Source organism: Vanessa tameamea, chromosome Z (genome assembly GCF_037043105.1).
Source record: "Vanessa tameamea isolate UH-Manoa-2023 chromosome Z, ilVanTame1 primary haplotype, whole genome shotgun sequence".
Classification (NCBI taxonomy): Eukaryota; Metazoa; Arthropoda; class Insecta; order Lepidoptera; family Nymphalidae; genus Vanessa; species Vanessa tameamea.
Window position 1 is genome coordinate 12350500 of NC_087341.1, and position 21543 is coordinate 12372042.

The window sequence follows — 21543 nt, forward strand, 5'->3', positions numbered from 1 at the left end:
TTTTCTTGTTAAAGTATCCAGCCCGATGTACCCGTTCATATATAATTGTCTAAGAGTGCCTATCACGTCATACATCAGGATTTATGGCGCGCGTTGAAAAGGCAGAAGTGAGCCACCTCCAGTACTAATTCTGAACTTAATCTTTGTTATCAGCAGATCTTATGAGACAGCCGAGCCTATCCACTAATGGCGCTGCTTTGCAAAACCTTCCATCTTCACAGACAAAGGAAATCCAGCTTTAACATAATCTGATACGTTTCAAATTCTATTAATAATAGTTTACAACACGTTTGATTAGATGCTAACATTCGCAGAGCTCTGCGATCAACAGAATTTATACTTTAAATTCAAAGTGTTAAGGTATATTTTTGATTAAGTTGTATTTTCTAACAGCTATGTCGGGTTCGCTGACCTGTGCAAAGGTTTCCTTCCTGCGCAAACGCCATGGCGACTAGTGCTTTTTACATGACACATCTACACGTAGGCTAAGCGTGCACAATTCTCTCTTATTAGATTTTACGAGGTACCTAAGAAAACAGCATTATGATTCTAAAGTCTATAAACTTTTCGTATACGTTTAACTTTTAAACAACGCTCATCTGATTGGTATACTTAAAAATATTCATAGGCGATTTCTGTTTTTATTCGTGGTTATGATTATATATCTTATTTATTTAAAAATGTTTTAACAACGAATTCTAGTGCTTTACAGGAAAAACATTGCCTAGAAAATGTGGTTGATGCAATCGGGCTTAAAGCAATTAGGCCTCTAGCCGTGGCGTGAGTTTAGATGCTTTTTATTTCATTCGTCAAATTGATAGAACGCGGAAGGTACGCCGTAATGGTTTAACTTCGTTTAGTCTGCTTCCAGATTTTCAGTTATTAAAATAAAGAGAAATATTTTTACAAGCTAATGGAGAATGCAAGCTGGATGTCCATCGTGAAAAATTTCATACAAGTTAATTAGGGCTTCGCTAAAAATTGATTATACAATACCTACTCACTTTATGGTCCCTATATTAGTTTTTCATAGCTTCCTTTGTTAAATAGCTATAATTTAAAAATATACTGAATTTAGTTTTCATTAGTCTTGTAACCTGTTAAACAATACACACTTTAAATATTGTAAACGAAACAATTCTTTCAAGATCGTAATAATTTGTTTACCCTTATGCAATTTGTTTGGGGTCAGCGCTGAGTGTTGCTTGCAAAGGAAAGGTTTCGGCAGGCTTAGACGGCGATGTTTATACACTCATTACGAATTATTATGCTGATTGGTTTCCTGCCAGTATACAAGTTGTCGAGGCGCTAAGTATTTATGAACGCGCTTACAACAAAAAAAAGTCGGCTCTTTATGACACCTATGTTGAAATGTTACAGTTATTTAGTCAGTTTATTAAAAAGTTACAATATAAATAAAGAATAAATTGAATTGTTTTAATTGCCGGTTTTTATAAGATAATGAACTCAAAATACCACTGTCAGAATAATCTTTCCTATAAGATTAATAGAGGGCTAGTTGAAGCAGTTTTAGTGTTTTTAATTTTAAACTTTGTATTGGACTTATGGTTATCATTTTAGCATCAATTGACAATTTATGTTTAGTTCCCATCGATAGCAAAACACAAACGCTATTCGAAGTGAACCGGTTTTCTAAACATAAAAGGTGCTATGTATGTATAATAGATTGGATTGAGAAATGGATGCATCTCAATAAAAACATTTATATTTGCATGTGTACTCTTATATACACGCAAACTTATATAAAACATTGCCATAAAAAGTATCTTGACGGTTATGTCTGCGTATTTTAAAAAAACCTATATGAGACCGTCTTCAATAACAGTTTAAAATCCGAAATGAATGGTTTATTCAGTGAAACGAACGAAATCTTTTACGATTGAATATATAATGCGGCAAAACGGGAACTTTTCCTTTCTCAATCAATCTTTTGACAAAATATTGATTTTTTATTTCATCGCTTTTATTTTTCAGTCTTACCGAACATCCTACCTTATATTTTAATAGTATCTTATTTTTTATTGTGTATCTAAGAATATAGCAATTGAAATTACTGTTTTAATTACATGTGTTAAATATTTATAAACAAATCTATCATTAGTTGTTGTGATAATGTGTTGGTAGCGATACGAAAGAAAATAGTACACACAAAACATTGACACACATAAACGTAACTACAGAGAATATTGATTCTGACTTTTTCAAAAGTTACAAAAAATTGTCAAAGGAAAGTGCACATAGAAAACTTTTTCGATAATTCATTTTCATTAAATAACGAAGTACTCTCTAAAAGCTTTTAAAAACAGCGGTACATTTTTGACTTTTTTTAACTTGCTTGGTTTTATTAAGACTGTATCGATAAGTATTCATGGTACGTTTTTTATCAGTTACAATGCTTGGCAATAAGAAGCATGATAGTATAAGTATTTTATGTCTGAGTGGTGATTTGTTTTTCAGAATAATACATTATTCCGGTGCTCAATATAACTTAACAGTAAGTTATCCCTGACAAAAGAGTAAATTCAGTTATTAAAAACTATTTGTATATTTCATTATATTTGAAATAGTAAGAAAAAGTTTAAAATGTTTATAAATCTTGGAAATTTTCTTGTTAATATTTTGCAAGATTTCTAACACTAGCAAAATAATTTAATTCAAATATCTATATATACATGGAGATGTTTCTAATTTAGTTCACGACAAAGTTTTTTATTTGTTGAAGGCTAATATAAACGCCGCTACAGGCAAGCTATTTATATCCAGAGGAGAGCGAATTCTGCATTTTCAACGTAAAAATATCCTGAATAAAAATTATTTAGAAAAGAAAATTTGTGTGACACAACTGAATTAGTAGTCATTAGATTGGGATCTGAGGATATTTTAAAAGTCAAAACATTTTCTTTCATATAAGCAGGTAGACAGGCAAATGAGCCACCTCATGGTAAGTGGTCACCACCGCCCAGACGCATGAGATCTGTAAGAAATATTAACAATTCCTTACATCTGTAATGCACCATCAACCTAGCGAACTAAGATGTTATGTCCCTTGTGCCTGTATTTACTACCTACCGAGACGGTTATGCACAGAGCCCTACCAAAAAGTAGTGGCGTTGGTTTCATAATTTAAAAAATAGTATTTACATAGTTATTAGTTCTTATTAATTACTAGCTTTTTATCTCGACTTCATTTTCCCCGTCTTGTTTTATAAACCAGTACTGCGCTAATGCAACGTAGAACATACCCCGCGTAATTTAAATATGTCGCAAATAAACTAAACTACTGTTGTACGTATTTTCCCCATTTTTTTAACGTAAAAACCATAGAGTGCTGTGTCCTAGCCATAAAAAGTATATGCTGTCAGTGACTTTTCGGTAGACATTTTGTAGACCTAAAATCGTCGCATACAAAGTTTTTTTTGTTTCTGTTTTAGTTTTGGCAGCGTTCGCCTCGAAAACGCTTGGACTGGGAATGTATTCACAAAAAATAAAGCAACATATTAACATACTACCTTTTGACTTAAAATTAACCTAAAAAAATATATATATAATATGAAACTTATGTTTCATAAAGTTCTGAAAATAAAATAAACAGAAAAAATATTTTATATCAGTAATACATAAAAATAAATTAATATACAAAATATGTTTTAATGTAAGATGCTTGGTAATTTTTGAAATTGCAAGATATTGTTTAATTCTATAAAATATATAAAAGATACAAGATTATATTATTTATCCTATCAGAATAATTCTTTTAAACAGGCATATCAATCAGATTTGCTTGAAAGGAAGAGAAAACCAAAACAAAAAGAAACAGACGGAAAAAACATCTTTAAAATATTTGTATGAAGAATTTATAATCAATATTTTATTCATAAATTTTATAGAGATGTTGTTTTTTTAAAGTTTCTGGATAATATATTATATATATGATAAGAATTTTAACCTGAAATGATTTTTATTATCAAATTAATACTATTATTAGCATTATACATTGACTGCTAATAGGTGCCTATTTAAAACTACTAACTAATCTTAAGTACAAGATTTGAAGAGCCATTTACGTCCCATTTCTGTGGCGAGCTTTTACCATTCTTATGACGACTGTAGAGATTTAGCATAAAAAAATGAGAATTTTACCATTCAGTCTTGCTCAAAATTCTATTTACACATAGTTTCTGGAACAAAAAATCAATTATTGATAATAATTGTTTATTTAGCAAATAAAATCAACAAAGGTTTAATTATTATTTTCAGTAATATAAAACTTTCAATCATGACGAGTCAATGTTTAAAAATTGATTCGAATGAAGTATTCTCACTTATATAGAAGTTAACATAATATGTAGGTATGTATTTTTGATGAAAAAACCGTATATTTCGGTGAGCCCGCGTCGCCGCGCCGCACTCGCGTCACCGGCAGCAACGCTCTTATAAGAATTACAAATTGTAGCTTGAAATTCAATAAGTGTTTTGAAGGTTTCACCCCGACGGCGCTTATATACAGACAATTTTATGTTTAAGTTATCTACTTATATTTATTTATAAACAATTTTACAATGCAAAAAACCTATTACGAAATATTTGAATTAGTTGAGAGCTCAGTAATTTAACGTATAATTAAACATTTAATGGGCATTATTCTAGGACTTTTAATATTTTATTCAGAATACATATTCCCTAATATACATGGAAAGTATTAAAAATCGAATACATTTAGTAGTAAGAAGATCAGATTTACGATTCGAGTAAGTAAATGTATTCACATCATATAACGGCTTTTTCCATGTAAGCATTGATAAAGATAGAAAGAAATAAACTTTGTAAATCTTCAGATAACTATCAGAGCATTTTTATAGATTTATCGATGTCATCCTCGAAAATCTAATTGCTGTTAGTAATATATGTGATGGTTCATGTAAGCGTTAAAAACGTGAAAAACAATCCATCGAAATAACACATTAACAAAAATTCTATAGATATTATATATCTTAATCATGAAATTTTAGTAGTGCACAATAAGGCTGAGTTATTTGCAAATCACAGATATACATGAATCTGATGTTTGTTTATCTTTTTTTCTTCTTCATTCATTGGGATAGGCTATAAATGCGCTTGAGCTACACTCACAGAATATTTGATACAAGTTTGAAGACGACTTAAAACAATTAAGCATTATTAAAGACTATTCTGTGTTAAAGGAAAAACTTTAACATTAATCGAAAAATAGAATAATTAACAGACTCTACAAGAAAATAGAAAATAAACAATAGTTTAGAATAACTGTCTCATATCCCACAAAAGAACTAAAGGAAATATTTTTTATCCGATAGAATAGGGAATGATTCGTGAAAGATTTTCATCTTGACCTTTGCATCATAGAAATTACAAATACACGTTTATCGTTGAAGACGCTTTAACTTTTACATGAATCTATCCAGTCAAGAATTTGAATATGAAAATATTACTCACGATGTATACTCTGCCAGACAACCCAGAGGAAATATGACGGGTTAGGAGGAATAGAAATGGCCAGGCGAAGAAAGTTCAACAAATTACGATTGCCGTGCTAAGCAAGTTCAGTGCTGATGATGAAGAGATATATGTATTATTTTCAACTATGTAATTTATGATTACTTAACTTTCGAATTCAGTTTTTTTTATAAGTATTTATATAAACAAAATATCGAAATCAAAACATAGTAGCAGTTTAAGTTGTCCTGTTGGCGATCACTGTTTGTGTTTATAATAAATAATATTTTATTTTTCTTAATAAACTATTTATTTCTTATGTAAATTTTAATATAAATTCTTAAGCTATAAATCTTTTTAATTATAAGACGCAAAGAAAAAACATCCCCGAAATTTATGGTCTTAGTACATAGTTATATTGATATATAATTATGCACGGTCCTTTTGTGTACATCTATGCAGAGGGAAATATAATGGTCAAAGATACTATATAATAATTTTTATTTTATTTATCAAAAAAGTATATAGTCATAAGCCAGAGCTAAAACAAGGCATATAAATGCCTTAGCATAATTGGAAAAAAGTCCGTATAAAATTGAATAACTCTCACTGGCGATGGCGAGCTCGGCGCGTGGGCCGGTACCCGGTAGCGTAGTCTGGTTAGCTTTGGGATCGAACCTAAAGTTTAGTGCGCGTTGTAACGCTGAACGTGGCGGTTGTGCGCTTTCGGTATGCTGGGAATATGGACGTGTGGAGCGGTCTTCCCGCTTCGTGCGTTCGCGCACCACAACCCTTGAACATCGAGACGAACGAGTTTGCCCTCACATTTTTCGATAAAGAAAGTCAACCACCACAGCCGAAACAAGGTGTGTTATGTGCTTTATTTAAGTTATGTATCATATTAGGATGTGTGTATGAATGTATGTATGTATGAATGTAGCTTCAGTGAGTGATATATTTATTGTGATCTACGTTTTTAAATACTTTCAGCAATAAATTAAGCCTACGTTATATGTTGTAAATAACATGTTATTTTCATTTAAATGAAGGGGAGAAGGGGGAAGCGTATATTTGTAACCGATATAAATAAAAATATACGACTGAAATGTTTATTGTTATTTTAAAGTATGTATTCTAATGTAGCCATACATTTTTTTAATTTAGTCGTTCTTTACTTTCCTAATTTTTAAAATACATCCCGCATGATATACTGTAAATGTATATATTTTTAATCCTTTTTTATAAAAATATTATTAATATTTATAAACATTTGTTTGAAATCTTTGACAGAATAAATTATTAATTTAATAAAATATTTAATAAACATTTTGATTTATAATTAATTGATGGTTCTTAAGCCCAATTAAGTTACTGATTACGTTTCGTATATAAAAATTAAAACCGATTGAATAGCTCTGGAAGGTATACCTATGATTCGACTGTATTTTGAATAAAAAACTGCATAGAATTTCTAACACTTATCGTTTTCGGCATTCATTATGTATTCAAGTTTCCGCATTCATACTTGTGGAAATAGACGCGTGTAATAGAATATGTATATCACCAGTTACTGAGTCGAAAATGTTCAAATACATTTTTGGATAACAGACTTTTTCCACTAATATAAATAGCTTCAATGAAAAGTTGCCAAAACATTGAATAACAAAAACATACTCTTTTTATTTCAATTTATAGTTAATTAGTCTGTATCAATTACCTTATATTTCAATGGAAGGAAAAATCTGATATATTAATAAATATTCTTTCAAACTTTATTTTGGTTTTATATAAAAAGCTATCATTAGAAAACTTGCAACTTTTTATTTTCCACAGAAGAACCGTCTGTCGCTTTGACGATAAGAATGGAAAGCATAGATAAAGATTTTAGGGCTTTCTTCGCGGTGTTTTCCTAATTACGAACGAAATACATTAAATAGTATTTGTACTCACCATATTATGATGAAAGTTAATTAAGTCACCAAGAATTCCATTACACCCTCACTTAACATTGTTTTATACGAATGTATCTATCCGTCTAGCCTAAAACTTATAATAAGCTGAAAATAAAAATAACGCCTGAATAATATATCGAAATCATTTTCCAAGTTCAAAATGATATTTACAATATTTTTAAAATTGGTTAAAATAATAACAAATTCGTTGGTTTGAGCTGACAGTCAATTAGACTATCCGATGTCAAATCGTTACCATTTGCATTGATGCAAAGTGGCATCAGTTCCTGGTTCTATCGCAACTGGCTCATTAACCATGAAACTTGAACTATTAATACCAAGTATAAAGTATTACTTATCTACCGATGGAATCAATGACAAGTGTACGGTATCTATTTGGAAAGGCTTACACAAAAAATTAATAACGCAACGGTTTACGCCTAGCAATGTGATAATCATAGATTCGATCCTAACCCTTTGCTGGTCGTTCCTTTTTATCATCATCCATTTCTTAAACCATACCAGGTTTAAGAAATGACAAATCAAACAAAAGTATTTCAACTAATTATATAACTGACTTAATTTATACATTAATTATACAATACTTGTAATCTACTACAGATATATTCTTGAAGCCTATGCTATAATCACGTGACAGACGGACGTGGGTCACAGAAGCAAAAAATAATTCAATTATTTTTTCATTTATTTTAGAAGAAAAATATGGTTTCGAGTCACGTCCATAAACAGACAAGTGCTCAATACCTTTAATATATAATCATGAATTTATGTCATTTTATTAACTGTAACTTTTACTTAATTTAAAGAGTAGTGTGTATATCGCAGATGGAACAAAAGCGTATACAAATGAATGAATGAATATATAGAAAAGCTTTAATTAATTACAAATACATCATTAGAAATTCAGCAAAATTAGCAATAGATATTAAATTAAACGATAGATGTTTCATTTTGGATTTTGCGTAACTATATGGTTATGTGATTAAAGTGGCGGAATTTTAATTGAATTCGTTTAACAGTCCAACATTAAAACGAAGCAGACTGATTTACATTATTTTGTTGTTAACGGCACAGCCCTTTGGTACTGCACGGTCAAATTATTGCGACTTGTTGACAAATTACATCAATTCATTATTTTAACCATACATTTGCGATACAGCGGAATTTAAGCATGGATCTATTGGTTCAGTTCAATTCGATTAAACGTATCGCGTCCAATTCCAATTGTTTTGTTTACATGTCGAGGAAATGTTTATGGTATGAAATTATAATAAAGACATTCATTATAAGAAGTAAGGAAATCTCATTAAAAGAAACATAGCGATAGTTCGCCGAGTTTCCTTTCATTCCATACCGTTTGTTTTCGTCATGAGATCTCTTAATTAGAAAGAAAAATTAAAAAGCAAAGAGTGAGTCGATTACGCAACACTGATTCTTTACGGTTTAAATATCGTGAATTAAATTATATTTTACGAAAATATTTCTAAAGACTTTTAATAATGATAAATAATAGTAAATAGGTTTAAATTGAAATGCAGGTTCAATATCGGAAATAAAAAACGCCTCGGGATAAATAGCCTATTAATGCGTTTTGTAGCCTTTCTTGTGTTTTTTACCTATTATTCAGCCTAGTTAAGCAAATGCAATTTCAGTTAAAAAAAAATCAAATATCAAATAGAACGATTACAAACATAATTCTAAGAAAATGTAAATATTTTTCCATAATATAGAGAAAAATAAATGAATTCCTAAAAAACATTGTGCTTTGAAAATATTGGATCGATTCAAAGGCTATTGAAATCAAAAGCATTGCGATCTCTACACTGTAGTCCATCACGTAATAGATTTTGGTGCTATACATTATTTATTGTACCTTTGAACACTTTATCTAATCTATAACAGATACTTTTAAATTTATGCCGCTTATTTGGTAAAAAATATATATTATTTTTAATAGAAAGGAAATATAATAATTTTATTATAGATCGATTTAACTATATACCAGTTTACGTATCTCCTAATAAAAAGCGACATAAACGATCAGTGTTTTTCTAAGAATCGAAATTGAATTTCAAAAAGACATAAATTTTCTTAACAAATGTCACCCGCTAAAGCTGTTCCGAAGATTGTGTTGAAAATTTCAAGAATGTCGAGGCTTTCACGACGCCTCTTGTATACACTACTAACCTAATTTAAAAACGTTCGCATAAAACGCTAATTATGTCTTCACTAGCTGATGTTGATCTTACATTTTTTTTGTGTATACTATTCTTTAATGTAGAAATTTTTCTATGGATAATTGGAACGAAGTTTTTTTTCTACAAAACAGCCTTTTTTTTCACAACGAACGATATATAGGAACGTGTTTTGAAAAGGATACTAAAGATTATAAATATTTTTTTGGGTACACTGTCGAACCTATTTAAACAAAGGAACTTATTACAACTTAAGTAGAATAACTATTTCTCTTAAAACAGTCATTTTGATAATTTGAAATCAATATTAGATTGACAAAAATGTATCGAGTTATTGTTATCTTTAGATTTATATCAACGGAAAAAAATAGTAATTTTTATAATATTACTTTAAAATATTCGGAACAGGCTTAAAGAACAAAACATTTGAAACAGATAAGTAAACAAATTGGCCACGTAATACAATTAATCTGTTTTCCGCTTGGGAGCGAATCTGAGAGGTGATGGAAGGCGCGGGGAGCTGGTTCAACGGCCTCGCGTTATGCAAGACGATAAGACGTGTTCGGTCGCCCTACCAGCGAACCAGCCGACTTTCACATTATCTTAGGTTAGGGACTTGAAATTTGTCTTGCAAAGCCAACTTAGCTCGACTCGCCAAGTCTTTGTTTGAACGTTAGAAACAAACTTAAGCGATAGAACTCGTTAAGTTGTACCGCTTTTAAAGATTTTTTTTTAATCTGTTTGTTATATTTTTTTCCTAAATAATCTGTTGGAATGCTTTGAGGTTATTTTTTAGAAAATATTTTGACATAAGAATTGAAAGTGGTTGATTACAATAAAAGGTGAACAGTTTATTATTGTAGATTTAAGTAATATGTTAAATTTATTAATGAATGTGGTAGTTTTCGACGAGAGACAACAATGTAAATGGGATCTATGGATGTATTGTAATATTTGGCTTCCTTATATATACTTTTATTTTTAGCATTGCTTGTTATATAATTATTGTGTGTAATACAAAGAGAACGCAGGTAAAGATATCCAAACCACAGTTAGTGTTTTTAAATTTATTGATAACCGTGTAGATATTGTATGTGGCATCGCTGCTGTAATCAGATTTTAATAAAATAATAAGTTACATAACAAGTAACGCGAATCTGTCTTTATTAAAAGATTTATTATTACTCATGAATATTTTGAAAAATTCAATCTGATGCGCGCAGGCTACCTTCAAACTCGAAATAAATAATAAATGATACATGAAAAAGCGTGGCAGGAAAGTAGTGTATGTACGGATTTGAATGTGCGAGCTCTGTTTAAGCACCGCGTGGTATCTTCTCTGTGCTATCGTGGAGTTAATTTTGTTTGTTTTTATGAATGAATATAAAATAATATTTTCGAAAGATAGGAAAGAAACCAAGGGAATAAAAAAAACATCATTTTATTTTCTATCGGAAAACTAAATTTTTGCATCATAATATCAGTATCTTAAAATGTTTTCCGACTAGCATTACTTTAAAAAATGTATGTTTATGTTCTGTACATATATAACGAAAGTCACCCACAATTACGAAATAATGTAGTGCGATTGTTTGTGATTTTCTATAGAAATGTAAACATTGCAAATAAATAAATTGCCGACCATTTCAATGGAAACGCATCATTATATTCATTAAAAAGAAGATATACTTAACAAATAACTTAAGTCACACAATTATATATTATATTATTAATTTAGACTAGGTAGGTATATTAATTCGAATATCACAAATGACTCAGCAGGATTTGAACTGACACTAACAGCCGCGCTTCTGTTGTTGGGTCAATTTCCAAATGCCTGCTGCGGCGAAAAACTTGATATGTTTATTGATATATAACACTAAGTTAAAGAAATGTTAACAGAGCAATAACTGACATTCAAAAATTGATATACACGTGCGTTAAATATCAAATATGCAAAATGCATATTATTAACCACTTTTTAACTTTTAAAAGCAAAAGTAATTATTTTTCAGCCCGTCTGAGTAGATACCACCCACTCATCAAATATTCTATTGCCAAACAGCAATACTTAGCATTGTTGTTTCAGTCTGAATCTCATTTTTATTAGCAATGAGCTACGGTTGAATTTCGACCACTGGCCGACCATTAGTTTGAATAAAAAGGACAGCTAATGTGGTCTTCCAGGAAGTTCACCTTCGTGATTGATTGATTTTGAAATTCATGAAAAAAAAAACACAAATCGACTGTATATATTTTAGAAAAATATATTTTATAAAAAATAATGCCTAATAATTTTCATAAAAATACGAAATAATATCATACAGCTACACCTGTTGCTAGCATTCATGGCACCATTCCACGCAGTCATGATTTGTACAATAATTATTTAATTTTTATTTTTATATAATTAAGGCCGTAATGTTAATAATTCTTATGTAAATAAACTGTATATATATATCAGCTGAATGTTTGCCAAATAAAAGTTGTTAACAACAACAACAACAACAAAATTTATGTTGTTACCTTTGTCTATTATATTATCACCCTAAGTTATTAACTTACTTTTCCCATAACACTTTGAAAGGCGAAATGTGTTAATTTCAATAACTTCATACCACTTAAATACAATGCGTTGAACGTGTGTAGTTATAGCCCATATATTAATCCTTCTGCAAATTAATTAAGCCTTACAATATCATAGAGGCTTTGAAAGGTTAGGTTAGGTTAGTACTAGTTAGGTGATTGGCAAATATTCCTCGTATAAATACATACTTGTCAAATATATTTTGTACATTTTTTTTTTTTTAGTGGTAAATCTTTCTGTTCTGTTTTATACGAAAGGATTACAGCCTGCAAATTTCCCATAGCTGGGCTAAGCCCTCCTCTCCCTTTTGAGGAGAAGGTTTGGAGCATATCCACGATGTTGCTCCAATGCGTTGGTAGATACAAATGTGGCAGAATTTCGTTGAAATTACATACATGCAGGTTTCTTCATGATGATACTTTACAACCGAACACAAGATGAATTATAAACACAAATTAAGCACATGATAAATTCAGTGACGCTTGCCTGGGTTTGAATCCGCAATCATCGGTTAAAATAACCACTGGGCCATCTCGAAAGGATTAATATAGATATATCCAAAGATAAATCTTCGTAGTCGTAAATCGTAGTCAAAAAACTACCAGACCATTGAATTCAACGGTAAATTCAAAGTACACATTAATATTCGAAATAGCTAAATAATATATAAAAAATAACGATTGAATCGAATTTAAAGAAAAGATTATCTGGTTTTCAGGATAGAATTACGCATAATAAAATTATTCGGGTGTCGATATCATATCATTTTTCATTTGTCATCAAGATAAGCGACCTCATACAATACATGTACGTACAGAAGTAGTCATATATACCTAATTATATATTTAATTATTTTTTTATCTTAACCCATATACGCCACTAATTATAGTAGCACGTGACATTTTTTTAAATTTAAATTGCTATTAATACAAAGGTTTTTTTTTTCAATAAATAATTTAAAAAAGTAATAAATAATGATTAATTTTATATGAACGACCGTGTTCGTATTTGATTTGTTTTGTTTTTTTTCTAGTAGAGTAATGAATAAAATAATCCATGGGTAGATAACGGTTAGTGTAATTGACTATGAAACACATAAAAGGTTAAAAGAGGCCATCGAGGAGTCTGAGAAAGATCTATTGTGGAAAACTGACAATTGGCTTAAAACAACCATTTGAAATATTAGAATCAATTCGTAAATTATTTCATCTTCGCAAAAATACTGGTGTACTGTATTGTGAAACGAAACGCCATTAGATGAACAACGAATACAATTGAAACCCCTTAGCAAGATACCCCCTTACAAATTGTACGAATAATAACAAATAATTTTGTATAATAATTTATTAGTGCACAGAACATTAACTACGTTACTATTGTGCTTAAGAAGGTATTAAACTTGACATGCATTAAAAATAGTATTGAATTGAAAGATTCATATTATTGTGATAGATTCAAAATTATCACAATACATAAAACCTTCAGAATAATATTCTGAATGTTTTTTTATCAGTTTATAAGGTCAGTCAATATTTCGTTTATTTGTATATCGGTATACGAGGTTTTAGCCTAGCTAAGTAGCAAAATAGTCAAACAACGGCCGGTTGTTGATTTTTTAAATAAATAATGAGATTAGTAGCTCTCATTTCATTGGAACGTATTTTTATCATCAATCAATTAATCTTTATCTGTTTTATGTGAAAATGATCTTTACGCAAACGTAATAATTTGTAATGTCATAGGTCAATCAAATACATTCGCCAAATTGACGATAAATTGTATTTTTTTTTTATTTGTCGATACTACATTTAAATTTTGTCGTATTATAATAAATTATATTTATGTATAAAAAGGCTAAAAATAATGAAAGTTATAGTTTTAATTAAAAGTAATATATATCATTATTATAAAGGTTTTGCACTATACACATAGCCTTTTTACATTAATGTGTTAAAGAATACAAAACATTAACTGCCTTTTACACCTTTTATTTAGTTAAATGTATACATACAAGTTGATTTTTTTTTAGGAAGGTTAGCGTTAGTTTTTGTAGCTAGAGGAAAAGATAGATATTTCACAGATTTAGAAATAGGATGATCAGAAAGATGAGTGTAGTGGCCTAGCACCACTAAGTTTCAATGTGCTTAATTTATGTTTATATTCATCCCTCTCGCGCTTCGGTGGTGAAGTAAATATTTTGCCACACAAATACAACACAGAAGTGTGGTGGAATAAAAGGTTTATTGTAAATACATATATAAAGCCTTCTTCGTAAGAGGAGAGACGTTCTCTTCTCATGGTTCATTTAATGGGTTTTCTATTTAATGAACGTTTTTTTACCATCAATTTCTATTGAATGTGTGGTTGATATTTACATGTTTGAAGAGCATTTTAACCTAGACATCTATACTGTGTAAGAATGACCCAGAAAAAGTGGGTCACACTCTAGGGCTAGGGTTAATTATTCCTATCATGTGTTCGATGACGTTTAAATATATTTTTTATACAGTGATAGAACTTTTATTACATTACTAATATATTCTAAACTAAATGAACAATAATAAGAAAAAAATACTAAATAATAAAGAAACTAGAAGAATATTATAAAATTATATTTAAAAAATAAAAAAAATGATTGATTATAATTATGCCCATAATCAATTTAAGTTGAGCTATGCGTAAGATATCATATATACAAGTATATATCGTACGAACGTCTTCTTTTATGAAATCGGTTAAAAATAGATTTAGTGACGATTGTGTATACATTTATCTATGAATGTATCATGATATGGAAATATCGAGCAGCCACGAACAGATAGACAAAACGGAAGTCTTACCAGATATTCGAAATGTATGCTCCAAATAAACTGAGTTAGCTTCTTATGGAATTTATCAATTTTGAGGTATAATTCAATTGTTACTCATGGTACATTCTCATATTTCCAATGATAAGTCTACGGTGACGGAAAATGTGATTGTTCAAAATTTGCATGTAATAATACAACGCAGAACAGAATATGCTCGGATGATTGAATTGGCTAGATTCTGGAAACTAATTGCCCCCCTGTCTGCAATTTATCAACTACTTATATTAGGAGTTCTATAAGTTTAAATTTGGATTCATACGCTAATTAATGTTTGATGCGAATTATTCGATGGATGTTCAATGTTTTGATCTTATATAATAAAGTAAATGGCATGTATCTTTATAATTAATTTTCTTTGACACAGTTTGGACAATTCCCATGAAAGCTGGAACGTACAAATATTTTTTATAGTACCCACTTTGTTACAACTCAGTGCTGGATAGAACTACAACATATCAAATTCTATTGCATTTAACCATGCGCCCTGAAAATTAGTCATACTCAGACAAGACGGCGTCTGCCGTTGTTTACTAGCCTTGTATAAATATTTAAATGTTCATATAATTCAAAAACATCACAAACTAGTATCGAAAACCTGAAAGTCATATGTATCTTTCGATAGTAAACATATTAATATAAATAGCATTCCGAAAGTACGAATTATTAAATTCGGTACATCTCGCGGTAATTGTTTCATTTTGTGATGAAGAATGAAATGAGTATATAGAATTTGATATTCAGTAATGCAATAGTAGTTTCGCACTGATCCTACTCGAAGAAGACATGATAAATCTTAGAACGTATAAGTTCCTTCTCAATTATAATGGTTATCGTCCATTGATGCTGCTAGTATTAAAAATATGAACCACTTCATACATCGTCAATCCCCCGCCATACCCACCCAACTAACACGCCTTCCTACAAGTTCCTTGTGCCTTTGATTTCACTAGTTAATTCACCCTTAAAATTATAACGCAGAAATACAAATTATTGTTGTTTGGTGATGGAATAATTGATGAGTGGATGGGACTTGCACAGGTGGGCCTGTACGAAACCCTGCCATTAAATTACGTTTGATTAGGTGGACGGATTATAATACGATTTGGTATACAATAAAATTACACCTTATGTCTTGGAAAGTCGCATATTGTACTAAGTATTTTATTAATCGTAATTTATATTCCAAAAAGTAAACATTATTCTACTATATAATAAACCGTAAATCCGTATAAATAAGTCCATAGCACTTATCATTTTTAACCGAAACTTTATAAATATGATATTACATTATTTAATGGTGGTTGGTCACGTACTCGTATATATCTAGTACGGGCTATACAATCCGTAAGTAATAACCGACGACGCGACTTATGTAATAAAAATACGAAATATAGAATGCAGTTTATGTCCACGAAATGAAATGACTGTAAACGCCATTGAATGCACTCGGTATGCCTGCTATCTGGGTACGCATGGTTCAATTAATCCGATGTGAATAGAATACGTTTTTGCAATATAACAATCTTTTGGACATAACTTTAACAATTTATATTTATGTACGTTTTATTGTAAATGTTTTAAATGTTTTGTATATCGTATAATTTGAAATCATAAATAAATAAAACTCACAATTTATATTTAAATCTAAGTTTCGTTCTTGTTATCTATGGCTCGTTTTTTATTATACATGTCAACTTTCCGAAATTTCGATTATTTGAGTTATAAGTTATGTTTGAAACAAATGAATATACTTTTATAAATTCGTAGGTAAAATGATTTGGTCTTCAAAGTGTCAAATGAAAATTTAATCAGATAAATTTGTAGGGTATTTTTTTAGCATTGAATATATTTTATATAATACCCACTATTAAAAGGTTACCAAAAAATCAACATTTTTTAATTAAATAATTGAAAAAAAATATGTAAATATCATATTATTTTTTTTTATAAAAATAAAGTCGCGTTGGCTTTCAGATAATGTGTATTGAATCGTAAATAAAATAAATATTGATAATTATCAAAATATTTACGTTAAACGTCGATAGTATGTTTTTTTTACGTAAGATAACCCAGGTTTAATTTCAAAAATAATAATTACGTTATATTATAAACGTCTCTGCATTTGACGCGCCACAGAACGAGGCTCTTTACTTTATGGGAATTTAACATTTGTAATGAAAATCCAATCGTTTTAAATGTGTTGTTGTACTTAGTAGATCTATATATAGATTATACACGTATATATACGTCTTATTTTTATTTATTTTTCATCGAAAGTTTTTAGATTAGATGAATATAAATTATAAGACAGCTTTTGAAAGTTGCTCCAACTAATATTAAATATTTATAGTGGGACAAAATACTTATGTAATAAGTGTGTTTTGTTTATTTCGGTTTCATTTAAATTACAATCATTTACAAACTATATTGAACTTAAAACGTACGTAAACTGACAGCTAGTATATATACAATAAACTTAAAGTTAATATGTTTTTCATATAGGTATAGCATATCGGATTCTGACCTAAGATTTTGAGACACAGCTGTCATACATTATTTTCCCCCCAACATAGTATGAAGTGCTATTTTAAAAATTATGCTACTATATTTCTATTTATTTTGCTTATTAATGTTATTTGTATAGTACCCTACATATAACGAATGAATGTCACCGGTCTATTTAATAATAAGATTCGCAGCTCACTTCACTTGACATTTATATGCACGGCTGTGACACTTTATTCAATTTACTACCGATGCTAACTTTGAGTTCGACTGACAAACTAGATTTGTACTATGTCTCCTTAATCCTGTCAAAGCCTGTGTGTGAATTTAATATATTTTGATTCAATTATAAGTATTTCCCTATAAGGGTTGAGACCGGAAAAACATTGAGATAATTCTTTAATTGAATAAAAAATATAGTAAGAAAACTCTTGAAATATAGGTTTGCGTCCACCACGCTGCTTTAATGTGAGTGGTTGGATTCACATGTGACGAATAACTTCACCAAATACTTGCATGCTTCGTCACGAAGTTTTCCTTATTTTAAATGTGATTGTGTGTGTGATTAACCAGGTTTGAACTCGTAATCTTTGGTTAATATTCATATGTTTCAGCCACTGGGACATCTTGTATCAATGACCAAATATGTTTTGTTATTTATTATATGGCTATAAGCTCAGATTTTTCAGTCTGAATAGGATTTTTTTTTTCGTCTGATTGTAAGATACACTTCACTGCTTCTTCCAAAATAGTAAATACAATTTACGAGTATGTATTATACATATGTATGTAAGATGGTATCTTCCTCCATCGTTATGAGAAAAACACCTTCATTTCATTTCATGGAATCAAAAACAAAATATATTTAATTCAAGTGGGCTTTTACAAGCACCTTTGAATCGTAATTTTACAAAACTCTTTTAAGTAAAACTAGCACTGGTTCGGAATGTAAATTATATCGAGAAGGACCGGCAAGAAACTCAGTAGTTTCTCTTTTCCTATATATGAGATACATTGTGTTAGTTAAATACAATTACATATAGCCCATTCCAATGGAAATAGGAAAAAAAACAAACCTTAGAATTACGTATTTCATGCGGTTTGCTAATAATTTAAAGTGCACTACTAATAGTTTATGATTAATATATCTTTATTTATAATAAAACACCATTACACTTAACTACTTATTTCCACTTTAATTTTACTTTCAAAATTCCGATAACAGTTTCGTCGACGTTCAAAACGCCATTTTGTCGCAAATCCACAGTGAATATCAAAGATAAATCAAGTTCTCAACCAAATATATCGCGTCAATTTACTGTCAAATGTTGTTTGGCTTTTTTCCTGTTCTATATAATTTTGTGTTGAATTGAGCTTCATTTATTAATTTTTTTTTTAACAAATGATTTGATTTTAAGAATCTATGAATGAATTGTGATATAACTATTCCATAAAACAGATCACGTAGATTCAGACCGCTGTGATAACATCAATATCAAAGTCGTTGGAATATTTATTTACTACTAGCTAGTGTACGGGATGCGGTGTAATGCCTCATTAATTTTTTATAAGCAATTATCTGATACATCTCGCACGGCATGTATTCTAAGTTTTCACGCAAGTATTTCAACTGTACAGTTGAAATCAATCGGGTGTATGGTGCGTGAACGCCTAGAATACGTACAGAAATGAAAATTAATTCTCAAGTATTAGAAGAATATATAGGATGTTTATTTACAGACTACAATGTGTTTTTTTCTTCACGAAATTTGTCATATTCATTAGTTGAGCATACTCAAATAGTTGATCAGCTTAGTTGGTTACTATTCCCTTACTCTCGTAATGGAATACGATGTCACCGAAACTTGCAGAGAGTGGTCAGACATAGGAAATATTATCTACTAGTCCAGCATGTGTTTGAATCCAGGATCTCGCCACCTGCAGCCTTATAAACTAGCCATTAGTCCAAAGAGGCTGTCAGACCTATTTACAATATACATATACAAATACTATTAAATAACCTTTCTTTAAGTGAAATCAAACTAAATATTTTAACGGCGATTCAATAATGTTTTGTATTACTCTGTTCCGGTGAAGGGTGAATGAACTGATGTAATTGTGAGCACAAGAGTCAAACGCACGGATAGCAGCGCTTTGGAAATGCCAGGAACTTACTGAATGTCAACATTGACAATTATTTTTTGTCAACTATCAATTCATTATAATTAGTTTGTGTATCTGGTTCGTCTTAAAAGATACATGTTTATTATAAGACATTTGTTACATGTCCATTATTTTGTTAGGTAATTGGGTGTAATTGGTGTTCTCCATATTAGCTTTAAGTTTTCTTGATATATTTTATATTCCGAACCTAATTTATCAACTTGGCGGTACAATAGTGCATTTACGAGCCTACCTGAATATAGAATATTTTGATTTGCCTGATCAAATACGGAAAGAATAAAGAAATTCACTTCTAAAAAAAAAGTGCATAGATCCAATGGCTTGATTAACACGAATACAATTTAAGCGTACAATATTTCAAATGGAACAGAATATTTCGCTCGTGTAAAATGTATATTCCTGTGCTGAAAACAAGTAGCTCGAGGCTTCGTGATTTATCCGGCAGCGGGTTTTGGTATTGACATTATTATCGTTCATTTCAAATCCATGGCTGTACGAATTCACATCGGTGTAGGAATTTCGTTTAAATTAATTTAGCATATCCACGTGTATATAAAAGGCTGTAATAATAATAATAGTAATTGATATTTAAAATGTTAAGTATAAACCAAACGCAAGTTTTTTTTATTTTATAGTATATGTTGACGGACGAGCATATGGGCCCACTGGCACTGGCTCACTCACCCTTCAAACCGGAACACAACAATACTGATTGTTGTTTGGCAGTAGAATATCTGATAACTGGGTGGGACCTACCCAGACGGGCCTGCACAAAGCCCTACCACCAAGTATATATATATATATAGAACTGTATATATATAGAACTTATATATATAGAACTTAGTATATAATTCTGCCTATGATATAATTATTATTATTGAGTATGATTTGAAATTTCTATTCTTTTTTATTTACTTAATAATTATATCTCACCTAACGTACGTAATATTTTATGTTGACGAGCGAGGAAAACTTTTAGTTTCTTTTCAGTGTTTTTTGTCTTCGGAACAAAACTAGGTATAATTTTGTGATTTTTTCTATGTTATATAGGGTCTTTCAATTGAACCTGATGGTACGTGGTCACCACTGCTCATACATTGGCGCTATAAGAAATATTAAGCATACCTAACATGGTCAATGCACCACCATCCTTGCGAACTAAAACGTTATGTCCTTGGTGCCTTTAATTACACAGGCTCACTCGCCCTTCAAACCGAAACACTAATAATACTAAGTAGGTATTGCTATTTGGCGGTTAAATATAAATGATGATATATCTACCCAGAAGAGCTTGCACAAAGCCCTACCACTAAGTAAAAATGTCGATTATTTGAGAATATGTATGTAAAATAAATATGAAACTAGTTCATTTTCAGTATAACATTTTCGCTTCGTCTGGCGGACCCGGTCGAGTTTTAAATAACTAAGCGTCAATCGAAGCCTTTGTTTCGATATTTTAACTTAACTGCCCATCGAGAACATTTTATATAAATTGTGATTTAAAATCAGTGACGGGCGAAGCTTTGTAATTATAACTTAATAACCTAACAATCATTAAGTTAAAATATATCAGGTTTGTTTACGTTTTGTCTTTTAGTGATAAGTTTATTTTATAGTATTTTTTTGTTATATAGAATACCATGGATTTGTTGGTAGAGACATTCTTCTTGTTAGTGTGCTTAATTACTGAAGGTCGCGCTTGTAGATACAAAATTCGAAGCAAATTAGAAGGTTTT

General features: G+C 30.1%; 1 protein-coding gene across 2 annotated transcripts in view; it reads left to right on the forward strand.

The window, feature by feature from the left end:
• LOC113401422 (ecdysone-induced protein 78C) overlaps positions 1-21543 on the forward strand; it is a 78782-nt gene that overhangs the window by 9364 nt on the left and 47875 nt on the right. Inside the window, exon 1 of one of the 2 annotated variants that reach the window (XM_026641347.2) lies at positions 6165-6359. The exons of the other annotated variant lie outside the window; for it this stretch is intronic. Coding sequence (XP_026497132.2) covers positions 6236-6359 — 124 coding nt within the window. The 5' untranslated portion in view covers positions 6165-6235. Of the gene's footprint in view, positions 1-6164; positions 6360-21543 lie in introns of those variants that run through there. 2 annotated transcript variants of the gene reach the window in all.